This window comes from Rhinolophus sinicus, chromosome X (genome assembly GCF_036562045.2).
Source record: "Rhinolophus sinicus isolate RSC01 chromosome X, ASM3656204v1, whole genome shotgun sequence".
In the NCBI taxonomy this organism is placed as follows: Eukaryota; Metazoa; Chordata; class Mammalia; order Chiroptera; family Rhinolophidae; genus Rhinolophus; species Rhinolophus sinicus.
The window spans coordinates 110,166,333-110,184,666 of NC_133768.1; the positions used below are offsets into that span (position 1 = coordinate 110,166,333).

Consider the following 18,334-nt stretch of genomic DNA (forward strand, 5'->3'; position numbering starts at 1 on the left):
GAAAGGTTTTTTTCTTACAATGGAATACCATGTAAAAAAAATGTAGAGGAATAATGGATTTATAAAATCACCATTTTGCAGCCGTAACAGTATTATTCATGCAATAATAATCAATAATTGCTAAAACTATTGGATGCAAGCTGAAAGGGGAACATAATAATCTCAAATCACTTCCCCACAAATTACTTTTTAAGTACAAACTGAAAAAGTGGTAATTTTTGAGTGGCATAACCTGGTGACCATTGAAGCTAATATTACTGATAATGGGGCAGACAAACATCACATTCCTTCTTGAGTAATGCACTGAGAAAAGCACAATTAAATCCTGTGATATTTCTTCCAAATATGAATAAGGAAAATCTAATCTGCTGTAAAAGACAAAGAAAGGCTGAGTAACTATACCAGATTATAAGTTAAATAGATGTGAAAATAAATGCAGTGCGTCATCCTGGATTGAACCCTATATCAAGGAAAAATGCTATATTGATTGCTTTGGGGATGATTCACAAAAATTAAATATGGACTACAGATTAGAAAGTTTATGTCAGGTTACATTTTCTGAATTTATAATTGCATTGTAATTTTATAAAGTAATTTTCGTTCAAAGGAAATACACACTGAAGTATTTAGGCCAAAGGGGTATGTTATCCGCAACTGATTCTCAAATGGTTCAGGAAAAAAATTAAACACATATACATTTGCATACTGGCCCTTTCAACACAGCCATGACATATTATAATGCATTTACTTCACTGTGATCATTGCTGATCATACTAAACTGGTGGCCAACTCAGATCCAACTTAGCCAGCACATTGGTTTTCTTTAGAATGTCAGGCTGATATGTACTCAGGTTCTTGAGACCAAAGTCATGTTTCCTAGCTGTTCCTGGGCTACACCTGCCATCCAGGCAGGGATTGGTATTTCATTACCAGAAATGGGCTTGGTCAAACACATACATACACCTAAATGAAACTCAGAACCTTTCAACATCAGACCAGAGAGATTGACCATTGAACTGAAGGATTCAAACTAAATTCCAGTGCTCAGAAGAAAGAAACAGCTTTATCTTAACCTCATGCATCACGAGACTACTGAAGGTGGTTTAAGAATATTTTTTGATGATAAGAGCCAAGCGGAAGATCTTAAAATAGGAACTGACCTCCAAGCCCAGGTCGCAGCCGGTTATCGTAGCCATCCAGAAGACGATCCAAGATTCTGGTGAAGATAGTAATATTATCGGTGCTGTCATCAGGAATATCTGGGGCGTGCTTGGGAGAGAGTCTAAGGCAGTGGAAGAAAATGAGAGGAACAATAATAGTTCTTAATAGGAAACAGTTAAATGTATAAACACTTTAATTCAAGATTTTGATCAATAGACAGGGCCAATTCAAGAGCCCTGTATCTTAACCAAACCAGCAAACACTTCCTATTGTTCACAATGATCACCTGAGTAAGAGGCAGACAGCGGTCACTATACCCGAGGTCGGACTCCACCACTGGCATGAGCTTTACCAAACATATAGTCCAGCCCCAACCCAGCAGTGGAGAAACACAAATCCTGGATAGAATGGCCTTGGGAACAGTACCCGACATAAAGTTGATTGAGCAAATTTTGTTGCATGAATGAACAGGCTTCAGAATAAAAAAGGAAAATTGTGTTACTAAGAACTGATCTCTCATCTAGCCTAGAGAAACATGGGTTCACAGAACAACAGAGCCAGACAGACCCTTGAATTACATCTAGTCTATCTACCTCCCACCCTATGGAGATAGGACAACAAAGCAATAGTAATCCATTCAATGCTAAAGCTACCAGGACTCTTAAGAGATTCCCTAATCTCTCTCATTTTATACATAAGGAAATAAGATCAGGGAGCACACCAAATTTGCCCTCAGTCATATTGCCAGTGAGAGGCAGAGATAGAACAATAAGCAAAGTCTTCCGGTTTTCTGGTGACCCTTAGCTACTTCCTGCTGCTCCACTCTGGACACCCTCTGTAAGCCTTTCCAAGCACTAAGCACTTTACTAAGCACCTAATCAGGCCTAGGCTGCGACTGATACTTCCTCTTCCTCCCCTTTGTGAGGAAGAGCTTGGTGTGGCTGGACAGGACTAGAAATAAAGAAAGGCCCAGGGTGGTTTAGGGAAAAGAGGGATATTGTGAAAGAAATGGCTGTCAAGAATAACATGGGGAAATGCTTGTGACTTATTAAGAAAAGAATGCAGGCCGTAAAGCTGCCCATATGATATGCTGTAATTTGGTAAAAATATATGTTTGTGCACATACACAGCAATGGAGGAAATACAAGGACATGGAAACATGGGTGTCAGAGTGGTGAGATTGCAGGTGGTTATTTTTTTCTGTATATTCTTCTGCATTTTCCAAATTTTTCACAACAAGAAAATGGCACCTTTAGGAAAAGAGTACTTATGTGCATGTATATTGGATCCATAAAAGTTACCAGTCTTCTATTCTAAATAATTGCTTTTGCTTCTAAAAAAAAAAAAAAGAAGAAGCATGGGTGAAACCAAGTAATCAACTAGGAGTAGGAAATCCAGGGTCCTAGTGCCAGATATATTTGGATTTGGAGTAGACCAATAAACAAGTTACAGTACTGTATCTCCTTAGGTCTCACTTCTCCCCAATCTTACCTTGGACCCAGAAGGTTACCATTAAAGATGTATAATAATTGTACCTAGCATCCAGTTAATCAGGGCTATAAAAGACGCAAGATAACAGTTAAGAAGGAGTCTTGAGAGACAGTCACTATATCTTCCCACCAATATTTATCACTAGCAGTAAGAAAGGTTCCTGTTCTGAAAAAGACACTGAGAAAGATCTACAGAGTAGTAGAAATGTCTGAATTGAATAGTTCTCACTCCAAACTGCCACTCTCTATCTAACAACCTTGGAAAAGTAATTTTGAACTTCAATTTCCTTAATTCATAAACTTACTTAAATTCACTTAATCATTCAATGCATCTTTATTGGGCATCAACTATATGCCTATTATTGCTCTAGCTGTAGTGATAGAGCAGGGGGGAAAAGGTAAAACAAGGTGAATAATCTTTCCCCGCTTACAGGGTTGCTGAGAGAATCAAATGATAAAATAGATACACGTGCAAGGAAAAAGGGAACTAGGCTTAGAGAGTCTGGAGATATGCATTTGAATTATTAGGTTGGTGCAAAAGTAATTGTGGTTTAAAAGGTTAAAAATAATTGCAAAAACTGCAATAGTTATGTGATCGTCAACAAGCCACATAACACTCTAGTAACAGTTTTCTCATCTTTAAAATTAAAATAACTTCACAGATATGTTTGTTAATATTAAATAATATATTAAAATTCCCAGGCTTAATGCTTCATCTCTAAAAGTATTCAAAGTTTCTTTTCTCTTTTTTAAAAAAATAGTAGTTCATACACTCAAATATATTATTCAAATGTAAATAGTAACAACAAAATATTGGCACCCCCACAAGCCAAAAGCCATAAAGAAAGCTTTAGCCATAGAGGAACTGAAACTCAGTGAAGAGTAGAAATGATTGGCTGGTTTAGTGGACAGAGTGCTAGAAGTGATACAGATTCATTTGGGAAGGGGGAAGAAAGAAGGGAACTGTAGTGCAGAGCTAACCAACTGACATCAACATGCTGAAGAGATAAATACAGACACAGTGGAGTGACAGCCTGTACTTAGCTCAATCCACCCAATATTCTGAATCCACCTTCCATGAGCTGTGGGGAGAAAGGCTGTTGGAGCTCAATTGATTTTGTGCAAAACTCTTTCTCATTATCTCTTAACTCTCACTGTGGGAAATCTTGACCCTGGTTAGCCTAATTTGATTTCTGGGAAATAGGTCTGTGAATTGAATGAAAAACCATTTCTTGGGTTATTGGAAAGAGGTAGAAAGGAGAATCTTCACAGGGTTATAGATGAGCTATAAAGGGCTTCAGAGATTATCTAAAACCCTAAAGACTTTACTAAAAAACTGTTAGGATAAACGAATTCAGTAAAATTGCAGGATACAAAGTCAACATACAGAAATCAGTTACATTTCTATACACTAACGATGAATCATCTGAAAGAGAAATGGTGAAAGCAATCTCACTTATAATAGCATTAAAAACAAAACAAAACAAAACACTTAGGAATATATTTAACCGAGGAGATGAAAGACCTGTACACTGAAAACTATAAGGAACTGATGAAAGAGATAGAAGAAGGCACAAAGAAATGGAAAGAGATCCCATGTTCCTGGATTGGAAGAATCAATACTGTGAAAATGTCCATGCTACCCAAAGCAATCTACAGATTCCATGCAATTTCAATAAAAATTGCAATGACATTTTTTTTTTACAGAAATAGGAAAAATAATCCTAAATTTTGTTTGGGACCACAATAGACCCTGAGTAGCCAAAGAATCCTGAGAAAGAAGAACAAAGCTGGAGGCTTCACAATACCTAATTTCAAGCTATATTACAAAGCCATAGTAATCAAAACAACATGGAACAGGCATAAACACAGGCATATAGCTCAGTGGAGCAGAATAGAGAGCCCTGAAAGAGATCCGCATATTTAGGGTCAACTGATCTTTCACAATGGTGTCAAGAAATAACAATGGGGACAGAATGTCTCTTCAAGAAATGGTGTTGGAAAAACTGGATATCTACTTGCAAAAGAATGATATTGGACCCCTACCTTACACCACTCATAAAAATTAAATTGAAATGCATCAAAGATTTATATGTAAGACATGAAACCATAAAACTCCTAGAAGAAAACACAGGGGGAAAGAACCTTGACATGGGTCTAGGCAATGATTTCTTGAATAAGTTATCAAAAGCACAGGCAGCCAAAACTAAAATAAACAAGTGGTACTATATTAAACTAAAAAGCTTCTGCACAGCAAAGGAAACAATCAAATTGAAAAGAGACTCTACAGAATGGGAGAAAATATTTGCAAACCATATATCTAATAAGGGACTAATATCGAAAATATATAAAGAACTCATACAATTCAATAGCAAAAGATAATCCAATTAAAATGGGAAAAGGATCTGAATAGACATTGTTCCAAAGAAGATATACAAATGGCCAAAGGTTTGTGAAAACGTGCTCAATATCACTAATCATCAGGAAAATGCAAACTGAACTATGAGATATCACCTCACACCTTTTAGGATGTCTTTTTATTGAATAGACAAGAGATAACAAGTATTGGTGAGGATATAGATAGAAGGGAACACTTACACACTCTTGGTAGGAATGTAAATTGGGACAGCGATTGTGGAAAACAGTATGGCAGTTCCTCAAAAAATTAAAAATTGAACTACCATATGATCTAGCAATTCTGCTTCTGGGTATATATCCAAGGAAATTTAAATCAGTATCTCAAAGGGATATCTGCACAATCCCCATGTTCATTACAGTATTATTCACAATATCCAAGATATAGAAACGACCTAAGTGACCATCAATGAATGAATGGATAAAGATGTTTTGTGTGTGTGTGTGTGTATACATATATACATTTGTACACGTATATGTACATGTACCAGGGGTGCCAAAAAAATGTATACAAGTGGACACTTGGTCAGTGTTCCACAAGTAGTTTGCCATAATCAGAAGTGTCTGGACGTCGAGAGTAACCACTTTGAACACCTCTTGTAATTGCAGAAGTCAAATGTAACTTGTATTCATCTTTTGTTAGCAGTATATATTGAGTATTACAACTTTAATACGGTTTTCTTTTCTTAAAATGCGTATACATTTTTTGACACCCTCTCTATACATAATTCAGCCATAAGAAAGAAGAAAATCCTACGATTTGCAACAACATGGGTGGACCTTGACGGCATTATGCTAAATGAGAAGTCAGACAGAGTAGGACAAATACTGTGTGACATCACTTCTATGTGGAGTCTAAAACATCTGAACTTGTAAAAACAGGGAGTAGAATGGTGGTTAACAAGGTCTGAGGGATGAGGGAATTGAGGTGATATAGTTTAAGGGTATAAACTTACCACTCATAGATGAATAAATCCTGGAGAGCTAATGCACAGCACAGTGTTACTGTCAACAATACTGTATCATAAACTTTAAAGTTGCTAAGAAACTTGTTCTTAACTGTTCTCCACACAAAAAACAAAAGACAAATATGTGAAAGGATAAAGGTGTTAGGTAATGCTACTGTAGTAATCCTATCGTAGTATATAAATGTATCAAACCAACACGTTGTACACCTTAAACTTACACAATGTTACATGTCAGTTGTATCTCAGTTAAAAATAATTTTTGCATCTCAGTTAAAAAATAATTTTTTCCGGTTCCTGTTCAGATCATGTCTCTGCACTGCTTACAAGCTTTCTATAAGTCTTCATGCCTTAGCAAAAATGCAGTTCCTTAGCCTGACATTTGTGGCCTGCTATAAATCTGCAATCTGTTCCCAATCTACTTTTACAGCTGCAAATTCCACTACTCCTTCTGACCAGAAAGCATGGCCAAATCAGATTACTCACCATTTCCCAATCCTCCCCATGTGTTCATTTTCCAAGCCCAGTCAGTCCCATAAGTGGAAAGGGCTAGCTAAAGATTCAGCTCTGGGGATGCTAGTTATATACTGAGAAGGGAATGAGGAATGCCTGCAATTAAACAACACACATTCTAGTGTCTTTACTGAAGCCATTTAAAAATAAGCTGAATTTTGGGGAGAATATGCCGAATCCACCTTAAAAGGCAGCTGTGCTTTTCTTAAATAGCTTCTGTAGACTGGTAATGAAACTAGAGAAGTATTGGCTTGACATACCCACTCAACACGTGTCCCACCTGTCCACACTATTTGCTGAGTTAACATAAAATGAAAAGTAAGATTTTCACGCCTTCCTAATAACTGAAAGCCACTGTGTCACAGACCTCACAAACACATGGGAAGATTAGACTAGTATGTTGTGAATGATTCAAAACAAGGTACTAGACCTTAGAGACATGATTCCATATATGAACATAAGCAGACATGCCCCAACTTAAAATGGGTTGTGTGCCAAAGCTTGCAAATAGTTTAAGGTACATGCTTCCTTTGAAACAATGCCACATAAAAGGGAGCTTGTTTTCTAGGTAAGGCTACAAGTCTTTATTTCTCATTACTTATCTGAATGATTGTAACCATATTGCCAATGCATGAACACTGTTTCAGCAATATTTCTGATTAAGTGGACTTTAATAGGCCAGTCTGAGAACCATTTATAACACTAGCTATGTGGAGACAAAAATGTGACACAAAAGAAGGGGACACTACATACCAGGAATATTTCCTTCCCCACTATGGTCAAAACAATAAGCTGACTATCAGCTCAAATCTCTCAGTCAATCCTGGTGGCTGGTATCTTTACAGTGGAGAATGCTAATGGTCACCACCTTAACCAACAGACCACATTTAGCATCAGTAATACTGAGACACACTTGCCTTCAGGCGTGATGCAGTAGGAAGTCACAGCATCACTTATCAGGTATTCTTGATCTTAGCTTCAAATGCCCAGCCATGACCTGTGTCACAAATGCTTCATTTGTACTTCAAAGGGGAAAATGTATTTCTTATTCCTTTAAGTCCTATAAGAAAATTGCACTTGCCCCATTTTAGCATAGGCCAGCCAATCATGTGGCTGAGTTATTAAGTATTCAGAGATTGAGGGATTACTAAACATAAGTGTTCATGTCCATAAAAGAAACAGGCACATGCCTAATTCTTACTCAAAAGTGGTCAAATGCATGCAAAGCAATACATTGCAGCAGTTAATAGCATGGACTTTGGAGCCAGACTGTCTGGGTTTCTGTCCTGTCTCTGCCACTTTCTAGCTGTGTGAGCTTTCGCAGGTTACTTGACTTCTCCGTGCCTCCATATTTCATCTGTGAAACAGGAATAATAGCAGCACCTAACTAGTAGGTCTGTTATAAGGACTATATGAATTCACAAATGTAAAGGACTTAGAATAATGCTTGGTACCTAGTAAGAGTTAAATATAAGCTTTAAGGTAACATGATGGAATATGAAAATTATAAATAAAAATAAAGTCTTGAATTGAGTTTCAAAAAAATCTAATTAGAGAGCAAAGGAGAGTTTCCTGTTTGAAGCAATGTCCGGAAAACCATATTATGTGTGAATAGTTGAAAGTAGTGAGAGTTACACTGTAGACAAGAAAGCTTGGAGTAGCTCTGAGAACAGTTATATGGAAAAGGAAACAAGTGCTGCTAGGCATTAGAGGAAGGTGGACTTCCACTCAATACAGGAAACACTTCCCAGCCTCTAGAGCTATGCCCTGTGGTAGTAGTGCAGTTTATCACCGGAGGGGTTCAACCTCCTAGGCCAATCATCAAGTGTAATGCAGGAGGGACTCAACTGGGGGTAGGAGCTTAGGATTGACAGACTCTCAAGTCCCACATCTGGTTCTGAAAACGTACCATTTGACAACTGAATGGTAAAAAGTATTAATGAATCGATTCCATAATAGATATTGCATGTACATGGCAGGGATTGGACTTTTCCTACTTATACTTCAAGTCATAATGGGCCTGAGACATACCCACCCCGCATGTGCTCCACCTGTTCACACAATTTGTTGAGTTAAAGTAAAAGAAAAACGAAAGCCTTCATGCCTTCTTAGTATTTACATGTGCAGCCACCAGGTGCCAATTTATTCTGAGATTAAGAGGACTGAGAAAATACCTTTCAAGATGAAAAGAGATGCAAAGACTGACACCTTTGGTACAGTGGCACCAAGTCAGGCTATGGATGTGACAAGGAAACAAATAAGCAACCCCCAACCATTCCTTCTTAAGTTCACAGTATCTGCTGTCACCACCACACAATCCTAAAGCAGACAAAGTGTTGATATAGGGTCGTGTCCCTCCAAAATAGTGGTCTCCAATCTATTCTTAAATATGTAAATATGAGGCTTTGTGCCCAATGTCTTTCATTTCCCCTTCCATATATTAGGTTGGTGCAAGCGTAATTGTGGTTTAAAAGGTTAAATATAATTGCAAAAACCGCAATTACTTTTGCACCAACCTAATACAGTCTCCACCCTTCTCCACCCTGTTCTCTTTCCTATAAAACTGACTTGTATGAACTACATCTACAGGACTCCCATGGCCTCTAGCTTCAACTTGGGTTTGGCTGAAGGTCAGACGGAGGAAGACTCAAGTCTGGTTACGTAATCCCCTGATATTCTCTCTCTCTCTCTCTCTCTCTCTCTCTCTCTCTCTCTCTCTCTCTCTCTCTCTCTCTCTCTCCTTTGTGAAATCTCCTCCATTAAAGGTCTCTGCACCTCTTAAGAAAGCTTGTTTTGTATGACATACCTGCTGTTGGCCCTAGGTTCTTTTTCTATCCATTGGGTTCCCCTATGCCCAGACCTTTACAGTTAGTTCCTTTGCAAATCTACCCTCCTCAAGTAATCTTAACTGAAATGCCTCATGTGTTTTCTTTGGGATCCTGACTGATACACATCTCAAGTTTCAACAAATTGCAGTCAGATCTGGACAGAGAGAGGATCCATTTGGCACTTGCTTGCTACTTACATTTCTCCATTATGAAATTGCTTATCTTCTGCCATTTTGGCCCAGAAAAATGACAGTTTCATAATGATCCTACTTAACACTGTTCTCATTTGTTAATGGTCAAAATACTGGACCAGGAAGCAGGAGTAAGAAATGTTTTATTACATGAAGCTGAAATTGTTCCCTGTAGCTTTTCCTTAAGAATGTGCGACTTGGATCAGAGACTGGCGTTGTAGACCTATCTCTACTATTAATTTGCTATGAGGTTTTAGAAAAATGAATTTTCTTTTCTGCACCTTAATTTATTCATGCACAAAATAAGGGATCAGACCAGATGCTGTCTACAGGTTTCTCCATGTCTGCTATTCTAAAACCAGAATCCCATACCCCTAGCTATCCTGTCAAGAAGGTATGAAAACAAGCAAACAAAAAGAAGTAGCAGCTCTGTTAAGTATCAGAACTACCAGCATATACCACAGTATATTTAAAAGTTGTATTGGTTCCTTTATTTCAAGTTAATGTAAATACAGTGCGAAGCCTAATCGTCAGAGCCAGGCTTTTAGTAGTCTCATCCCTTCAAAGTATGAATTGCATTGGACTTGGAAGAAAGTAAACAAAGAAACAAACAAACAAACAGTTTCTAATGCCCCTGTATTAAATCCAAGCACTTCTCTCTGCTTTTCAAGTAAGATCTCTTGGTCTCTTCTTTAATATAATTATAAAAAGGCTTGACTATCTGATTTTCTGAGCACCAACAAGATGTAAACAACCCAATGTAAACAGGAGAGGTGACAACATTGATGATGGAGATACAAAAAGAAAAAAAGCAGATATGCAATGAAGATTATAAATGGTCTTTTTTAATGAACGTTCTTTATGATGATTATAAAGTTACCAAGAAAAGGGACTATTCTGTTCAAAATCCTGATTTTGGATTATAAGAGGTAATACACTTTTAGAGAACTGTAGTCTCAGAGCTAAAATTTTAAAGGCTTTAACACTAGAAGAGGTAAGGTTCATTTATTTAGAACTTCCATCTTATTTAGAACATCTATCATGGCCTAACGAAATCAGATACATGAACAGTTAATAAAACAGAATGAGTCTGTTTTTCCAGACTGGGGTAAAGAACAAAAAGGGACTCACAGGCTAAGTTTCTAAGAACATATTAGTCCAGTTCTATAGCCCTCAGCCACAGAGATTACTGTTGAAAATGCTGATAGGATATGGAAAGACTCAGAGTACTTTAGGACAGTCAACCCTGCAAAAATAATTAGGAACAAGTCTTAATGCTTCTAAGAATATGGGACAGTAGCCAAATGTAAAACAGCAACAGAAAAGCCATTACTGAAGAACAAGATATCCTGTGTAATACTAAAATATTTCAAGGCTAAGGGGATCATTTCTAGTAAAGACACTTCCTGAATGAAATGGGATTTTAAAGTAAAAAAAAAGTTCAATATAGCTGAAGAACACAGAATTTGGTGACAGGAGGACTAAGAAATAAGGCTGACAAGACAGTAAAGAGTGGGTCATAATGGGTCTTTTAAAATCGTGTTAAGGAGTTTAGATTTTAATCTAGGGACAATAGAAATCCATTAAACCACTCTAAACAGGGTAGATACTCAACATGCAATGTAGAAGAAACACTGGCTATAGGGTGACAGTTTGGATGGGAGTAAGACTTTAGGAAGCAAGACCAATTAGAGACTCTTGCAGTAGTAAAAGTGGAAAATAACACTGGATTAAACTAGGGTGGTAGCAGAAAAGTTGGGAAAAAGTAGATGAATCCAAGGGATGTGGGAGGTAAAAATGACAGATCTTGGTGATTGAGTCAATCTGGAGAGTGAAGGGTAGAAAACTGGCAAAAATGATAATAAGTTTTCGGCTTGAACAAGGGGTGCATAGTGGTTCCACTGACTAAAACAAGGAAAAACGGAAGGGGAACATGGTATGTTTGTTGTTTTTGTTATTGTTACTGTTGTTTTTAGAGTTCAGGGAGGGAGATGGATAACGAAAACTATTTTGGACATGCCTCATTTTAAGTACTTTATGGAATAGTCGAGTGGACATGTCCAATACATAGTTTGATATAGAGGTCTGACACTCAAGAAAAGTTAGGAGCAGTGATTGAGATGAGAATCATTGGCATATATATAAGGTAACAATGTCATGGGGATGGATGAAATCACTTAGTCTGTACAGTAAGAAGAGCACCTAGCAAAAAGGAAAACACCAACACGTGAGCAATGAACAAAAAGGAGATGATTAACAAAGAGATTACATCAAAGGCCTTGGATATAGTTGTGTAGTATTGTGAAAAATACTGTAGAAAGCGTAGCCATAAAAGCATGAAGAAACCCAGGTGTAGTATTTACTGTTGGTACTAAGTGCAGATCTCTTTCACTGGGCCAGTGAAAACACCCCCTAATTACTTTAGAGTAGTATCAATAGCCAGAAGGGGGCCTACGAGGTTCTACCTTCCTCCAGTCAGCCCTCAGGCAATTACTGATTGAGATGAGGCTACAATATCCCAAGCTCCTTTCCTGGAGGTGGGCCAAATCTCTAGTATCATTCCTGTTACATATCTCCTGGTGGGGTCAAATGGAGGCTACACTTCAAATGAAATTACGTGTTTGCTTTACTTCTTCCCCTCCACAACTCGCTTCCCTCAGTTCCTTCCAAGTTTCTCCAAGAACACTCTCTCAGCAAATCATTTGGTTAAGAATCCTTGAAACTAATACAAAATAATATTGAATGTCAATTATAATTGAAAATGTTTTAAAAGGGGGAACAAAGGTGAAGGGGAATAAGAGGTTCCAATTTTCAGTTATAAAATAAATAGGTCATGGGGATGTGATGTACAGCACAGGGAATTTAAAAAAAGAATCCTTGTGGTGTCTGAAGTCAAAGAATTATGTTTAAACTTACATTTCTATTTTTATGCATATATGTGGATATTTTATTTCATATTAAAAAAGAGTTAAGGAGGGAGGAAAGAGCCCACAATATTGAATGTGGTCACATGTTACTAAAGAAACTGAATTACATAAGGACAGACAAGTGTCCATTTTAGCAACAGAGCCATCTTGGTTGCAGAAGCTGCCTTAGAGTCATGGGGTTGGAGTCAGACAGCTAAGGTGGTGGCCCAGAGCAAGAGGTAAGCAGAGACAATAAAAAAAAACCCACTTCTTCAAGAAGTATGACTGTGAAGTGGAAGAAAGACTTAAGGCATTATCTAGAAGAAAGATTTTTAAATTGAAGGTGGAAGATTCTTGATCACATTGAAATGCTAATGGGACAGAGCCCATGAAAAGGGACAGGTTGAAGATCTAAGAGAGACTGAGAGCAAATGGCTGCTTTTAAGATGTTACCCAGGGAATTCAAACATGCGCAATGGAGTTGCCCAACAAGACCTTTGAGATCTCTTTCTCCCTTGAGAGTCTGAGCTCATGATGTTTTTTCCAAATATAATACAATGCAATGTCTGAGTATCAGGGACCAGAGTACTTTAGTTCGCCTGGGGGTAAAAATCAAACGTTTTGGTCCAAGACAAGAATTTATCACAGCATTCTTCTTTTTTTAATTTTAAAGAACAATCATTTAATGTAAAACCAAAGTCATGCTTCAAAAGTTAGTAAAGGTATTTTAAGAAGACAGTATTCCTTTGTTCTAGGAGTTAAGGGTTCTTACCCGCCGATATCCTGCTTCACAAAATCCCCAGGTTCTTGTCGTCTTGATTCCCCTTGGCCAGCTGTTCCAGGGAGAATATTAATCAGGAAGAGAAGCCCAAGGTTGGTCAGGTAGAATCGACTCATTTGTGTGACTATCATCTTCTTCGGCACCAACTTGGTGAGTCCTGTGAGATACACGTTCAGGGAAAGAGCAAAGGGAAAGGAGTGGGAGGCAGGCAAGGGAGAAGGAGAAATTTTTTAAAGATTTTATTCAACTCTAGTAGAGCCATTTCACTTCCCTAGTATCCAGTTATTAAATGCTTAAGGTGACAGTCCCCTTGCACCAGTTAATGCCACCAAAATTCACTACCAACATACCCCTCTTTGAATATACCAGAGCCCGACCGAGAGAAGGTAGCATAAAGAGCTCTAAATCAGTGATCATAAGTCTGAGGTTGCAGTTTCATTTCTTTCCCTGTCTTCCTATGACTAGGTGAGTCACAGAACTTGTCTCAGACTCAGTTACCTCTTATAATCACCAAACTCTTATAATCTCTCATGTCTTCATTTTATTTCTCCCCAGGTCTGTCTCATCTTTACTATCACAAATGCCTTTGTCATAGTTAACTGTGATACTAGAAAATACCAGAATATTGAGACCTGGAGTCTCTCTATAACATATATAAGATTGATTCTCACCATGATACAGTTAAGCAATTTTCCAAAAGATCAAATAGCGTGGAGCAAATGGACTGTTTCCTCTCAATCGGATTGAAAAAATGCTGAATGATGAGACACCGTGGCTCTCGAACAGGAATGCAGTGTCTCCCCATAAAGAGACGTGTGAGGGCAAAGCCAGCCCTATATAGGGGCCGTAACATAAAGAAGAAATCCAAGCCTACCCTTAGTACAGAAGTTAAGAGGTCAGTAACTTATACTGATGGTAGAATCATGTGATTTACACTTGCCTGTATGCAAGGCTGTTTTATGACCTCTGGACTGGTGGAGGTGTACCCAACACATGGGGTTAAGAAAATAGTGTAAAGTGGCACTTGCTTGCTGTCTCTAAACCTTATGGCTTCTTTGAATTTGAGACACTGACCACTTGAAGACCTAACTCTGACCCAACACCACTCTTTTTCAGTCATATCAGTGGTTTAACTTTCAGAGGGAATGGAAGAATATGAAACTACTTTTTCCAAGGAAAGTTTATGCAAGAGACTAATGTAATATGTAAAACAGGTACATGCTGGAGAGCTATTCTGGTCGATGAGAATATGAAGAACAAAAGTCTTTCTAAATTGATCCCATCCCCTCAAAAGCAGCCACCAGGTTCTATGTTAGATCATCTTCTAGAATCTGTGTGAGGAAAAAACAGCGAATTGTACCCTCAGCATTTTACACTCTGACAACCCTGCTCACACCCAGAGTCTGGACATTTAGATAAGGACCCTAGCTTAGGATTCCCACCACGAATTCCTGCTTTGCTTTTCCCAGAACACGTATGTATGTATGCATGTATGTGTGTATGTATGTATTTTATTGTAGTTTATGCAAAATGTTTTTTTATTTAAATTATTTTTTCCAGTTACAGTTGATATTCAATATTATTTTACATGATGTACAGCACAGTGCTTAGACATTTATATAATTTATGCAGTGATCCCCTGATTAGTCTAGTACCCACCTGGCACTGTACATAGTTGCTGCAATATCATTGATTATATTCTCTATGCTGTACCTTACATCTCCGTGCCTATTTTGTAACTGCCAATTTGTACTTCTTAATCCCCTCCCCCTTTTCACCGGAGTGCTTTTTAAAATAACCACTTAGATTTGAGCCCACAAAAAGTTGTGACTTCTGCCCCAACCACCTTGTAAGTAACAGGTGCTTGCTACCTTGTTCTCTAGCTTCTGCTTGCTCATCACTTAGGATGGAGGACCACCTTTTCCTCAGCTCATTGCCCCACCCCCTTTCTGGGATCTGTAAGTAATAAATTTTGTGACTTTACTTCCTCTGTGAGAGTATATTGAAACTGTGCCTTCAGTCAAAGCAACCCAGGGTTTTCATTTCCCTAAAGCGGGAGCTTGGATGCTGAGGGAACTATCTTCCAATACCACATGGATGGCTTGTGCCTCCTGTGCATATTCTCAACTTAATACACCAGCTACAGACCCCCCAACACAATATGACATAGACATAGAAAATCATGATACTGGAGAAAATGGACTTCTGATCTGAGGAAATGTCCAGAGCATAAATATAAATAGTCATAGTATTAAGTTGTAACATATAGAATCATGGACCAATATGCAACAATTTTTGTTTTGCAAAACAGCAATTTCTTATGGTCAATCTAATATCTGTGCTGTGACATTCATGATTCATAAGCTGTGCGAGAGTTGATGGTCATTTTACAGAAATGAACAGAAACAGAACAGTTCAGAAAACCATAGCATATGAGTAAGGAAACATGGTGCGTGAGCAGGCATCTCTGGGGCATGAGAAACATCTGTAGTATGGGCAGTAACCAGGATATATGCTCATACATCCATAGTCCTTTGGATGTATGTTGTATGATCATATGACAAAGACTGATGATTAGATAATCATGATACATGATTGACAATGACTTACAGGAACGAAGAGATTTGGTACAGGATATGAAGTCCAAATCAGAGAAACGATCCATGAACTATAAGACAGAACCACGATGGATGCTCAGAGAACATGAGTGCGAGTGCATGAGCAACGATCCTGGGTATAGGAGATGGCCATGTTGCATAAGCAAAGAGACTCAGTGTGCGTTCAACTATGTTGTTCGGGTATGTAAGTATGGGTTATGTTCAAATAATCATGATACACAAGCAGTAAACCTTCACACTAAGAATAGGTGCCAATGAACAGAAGCAAGTACCAATGATTTGGAAGAATAAAACTATGATATAGAGAATGATGCATAAGAAGACAAGAATGTTCTATGAACTCATGACTAAGATACGCGTTCAAATAACCATTACGTATGAGAAAGCTATCACACATAGAAGAGGATGGACATAATATGTGCCCTCCAACTACCATGCCACTTTGTCAGTGGACATTATTATAATACAGGTGAAGACATTTATGGTATAAAGCCATATGACCATGGTAAACGCCAGAAAACCATAGCACATGAGCGTGATAATCACTGAACAAGAGAAGAGGTGCTTCGTACACACTCCATTAAGACACTGTACATCATCAAAAGCATCACTGGACTATTGTACAACAACATGAATAAATTTAACACTACTTAAAATGACTAAGATTTGTTATGTAGTTTGCTTGTTTTTTACCATGATTCAATTTTGTAATTAAAAAAAAAACATGCCACTGGAACAGGTAGTCTCAGCACATTTCTACAAAATAGGACCCAACCCTCATCTATGTACAGAGAAATATAGCACATTAGCAGATATTAGCATTAAATGAACATACATACATGCATGGCTCATGCTCAGATGACCAAACAAGTGCAGACAAGGATTGTAGGTAAGAAGAAACCCCAAATTCTTCTCAGGACAAACTTGGTGAATTTTCAAGTTACAATAGTTCATAAACTGAAAACCGTGACCCTTGAACCCAGAGCCTTCAGACATGCTAAAGTATCCATGTAGCTGGCGACAGCGGTGGTATATACACTGACACCACCATGCTTGTGAAGAGGTATTTGGTATATCCATCCTTACCATGATGTGGCCACATACAATGTGTGTATCATGGCAACCATGATACAGGAATTAAACAACATGGTTGAGTAGCAGATGGCCAGAAGACACGCTAGGGGAATAGGCTGCCATGACACAGGAACAGAGGGCTATGGTCCAAGACTAAGCAGACATGCTCAAAATATTTTCACTGGAATAGAGAGGTAAAGATGCCAGAGGCCACAGTGAAGAATTGATATCTTTCAAGTAATGATGACCATGGTGGGTAGCTATCTATAACACAGGAAGAAACAAACATAGGACACACATCATTGGTGAATAAACTAAATATTACAGCAAAAAAACACCATGAACAATGTGATTTATAGATGATGTAATACAGAATTGTATACCTGAAATTTAGGTAACTTCACTAACAATTGTCACCCCAATAAAGTTTAATTAAAAAAACACACCACACCATGTAATGACAGGAATATTCAAACAACTACACTGCACGAGCAGAATGTAAAACCTAATACTAGTTTTAAAGTTAGTGTAAAGAAGCCAGCCTATACTGCAAAAATAGACAACCTGGTGTATGTTCATATAAGTATAGCACATAAACACCAATGAAATAGGAGCTTACAACCACCCAAATATCTGCAAATATCTACTAACAGGTGAATTATTTAACAAATTGTATTGTACAGTTAAATGGAATACTATTCAGAAATAAAAAAGAAAGAACTATTGATACATGTAACAGCATAGGTGAATCTGAGAAATATTTTGAGCAAAAGAAGCAAAGCACAGAGGTATAAAATGAGTGATTCCTTTCATAGGAAGGAAGAGAACAGGCAAAACTAACCTACAGAAACAGAAAGCAGATCTATCAGTCAGTCATTACCTCCGCTAGGGATTAGGGCTGACTGCAAAGGGGCTTTAGGGAACTTTTTGAGATGATGGGACTATTCTATAGATGGATTGTGGTGGTGCTTACATGGGTGTGTATGCTTGTCAAAACTCACTTGATGTACATTTAAGTGGGGACCTTTTAGGTAAGCTATATCTCAAAACAAAGTTGATTAAAAATTAAAGAAGGGGATTTATGATTACAATTAGGACTATGGGGGCATTAAGAAAAACAAAGAGCATATTCAGATAACCATGGGCACAAAAGCAGATGCCTGTGGTACGAGCAGATTGGCTATGAAATAGGAGGAGACAACCCTTGTGCAGGCTCAGACAATCTTGGTGTTAGAATGGATTACCTATGGTACATGAACGCACAGTCATGACACAGGTTCCAGCCACCCTCATATGTGATTGCACAGCCAAAACAGCAAATGGTTACTCAGCCAATTCACTCTGCTCAAGAGCTAAAGAGAGTACAAGGAACAAACCAGAGGGAAATATCAT

The 18,334-nt window shown here is 38.0% G+C and overlaps 1 protein-coding gene across 4 annotated transcripts in view; it reads right to left on the reverse strand.

Annotated features, from left to right (window-relative positions):
* Window positions 1-18,334, reverse strand: part of GABRA3 (gamma-aminobutyric acid type A receptor subunit alpha3) — a 192,712-nt gene that overhangs the window by 107,300 nt on the left and 67,078 nt on the right. For all 4 annotated transcript variants that reach the window (XM_019711245.2, XM_019711246.2, XM_019711247.2 and 1 more), the window contains exons 2-3: window positions 13,242-13,407; window positions 1,161-1,282 (exon numbers count right to left, since the gene is read on the reverse strand). In XM_019711245.2, coding sequence (XP_019566804.2) covers window positions 1,161-1,282; window positions 13,242-13,407 — 288 coding nt within the window. The remainder of the gene's footprint in view (window positions 1-1,160; window positions 1,283-13,241; window positions 13,408-18,334) is intronic.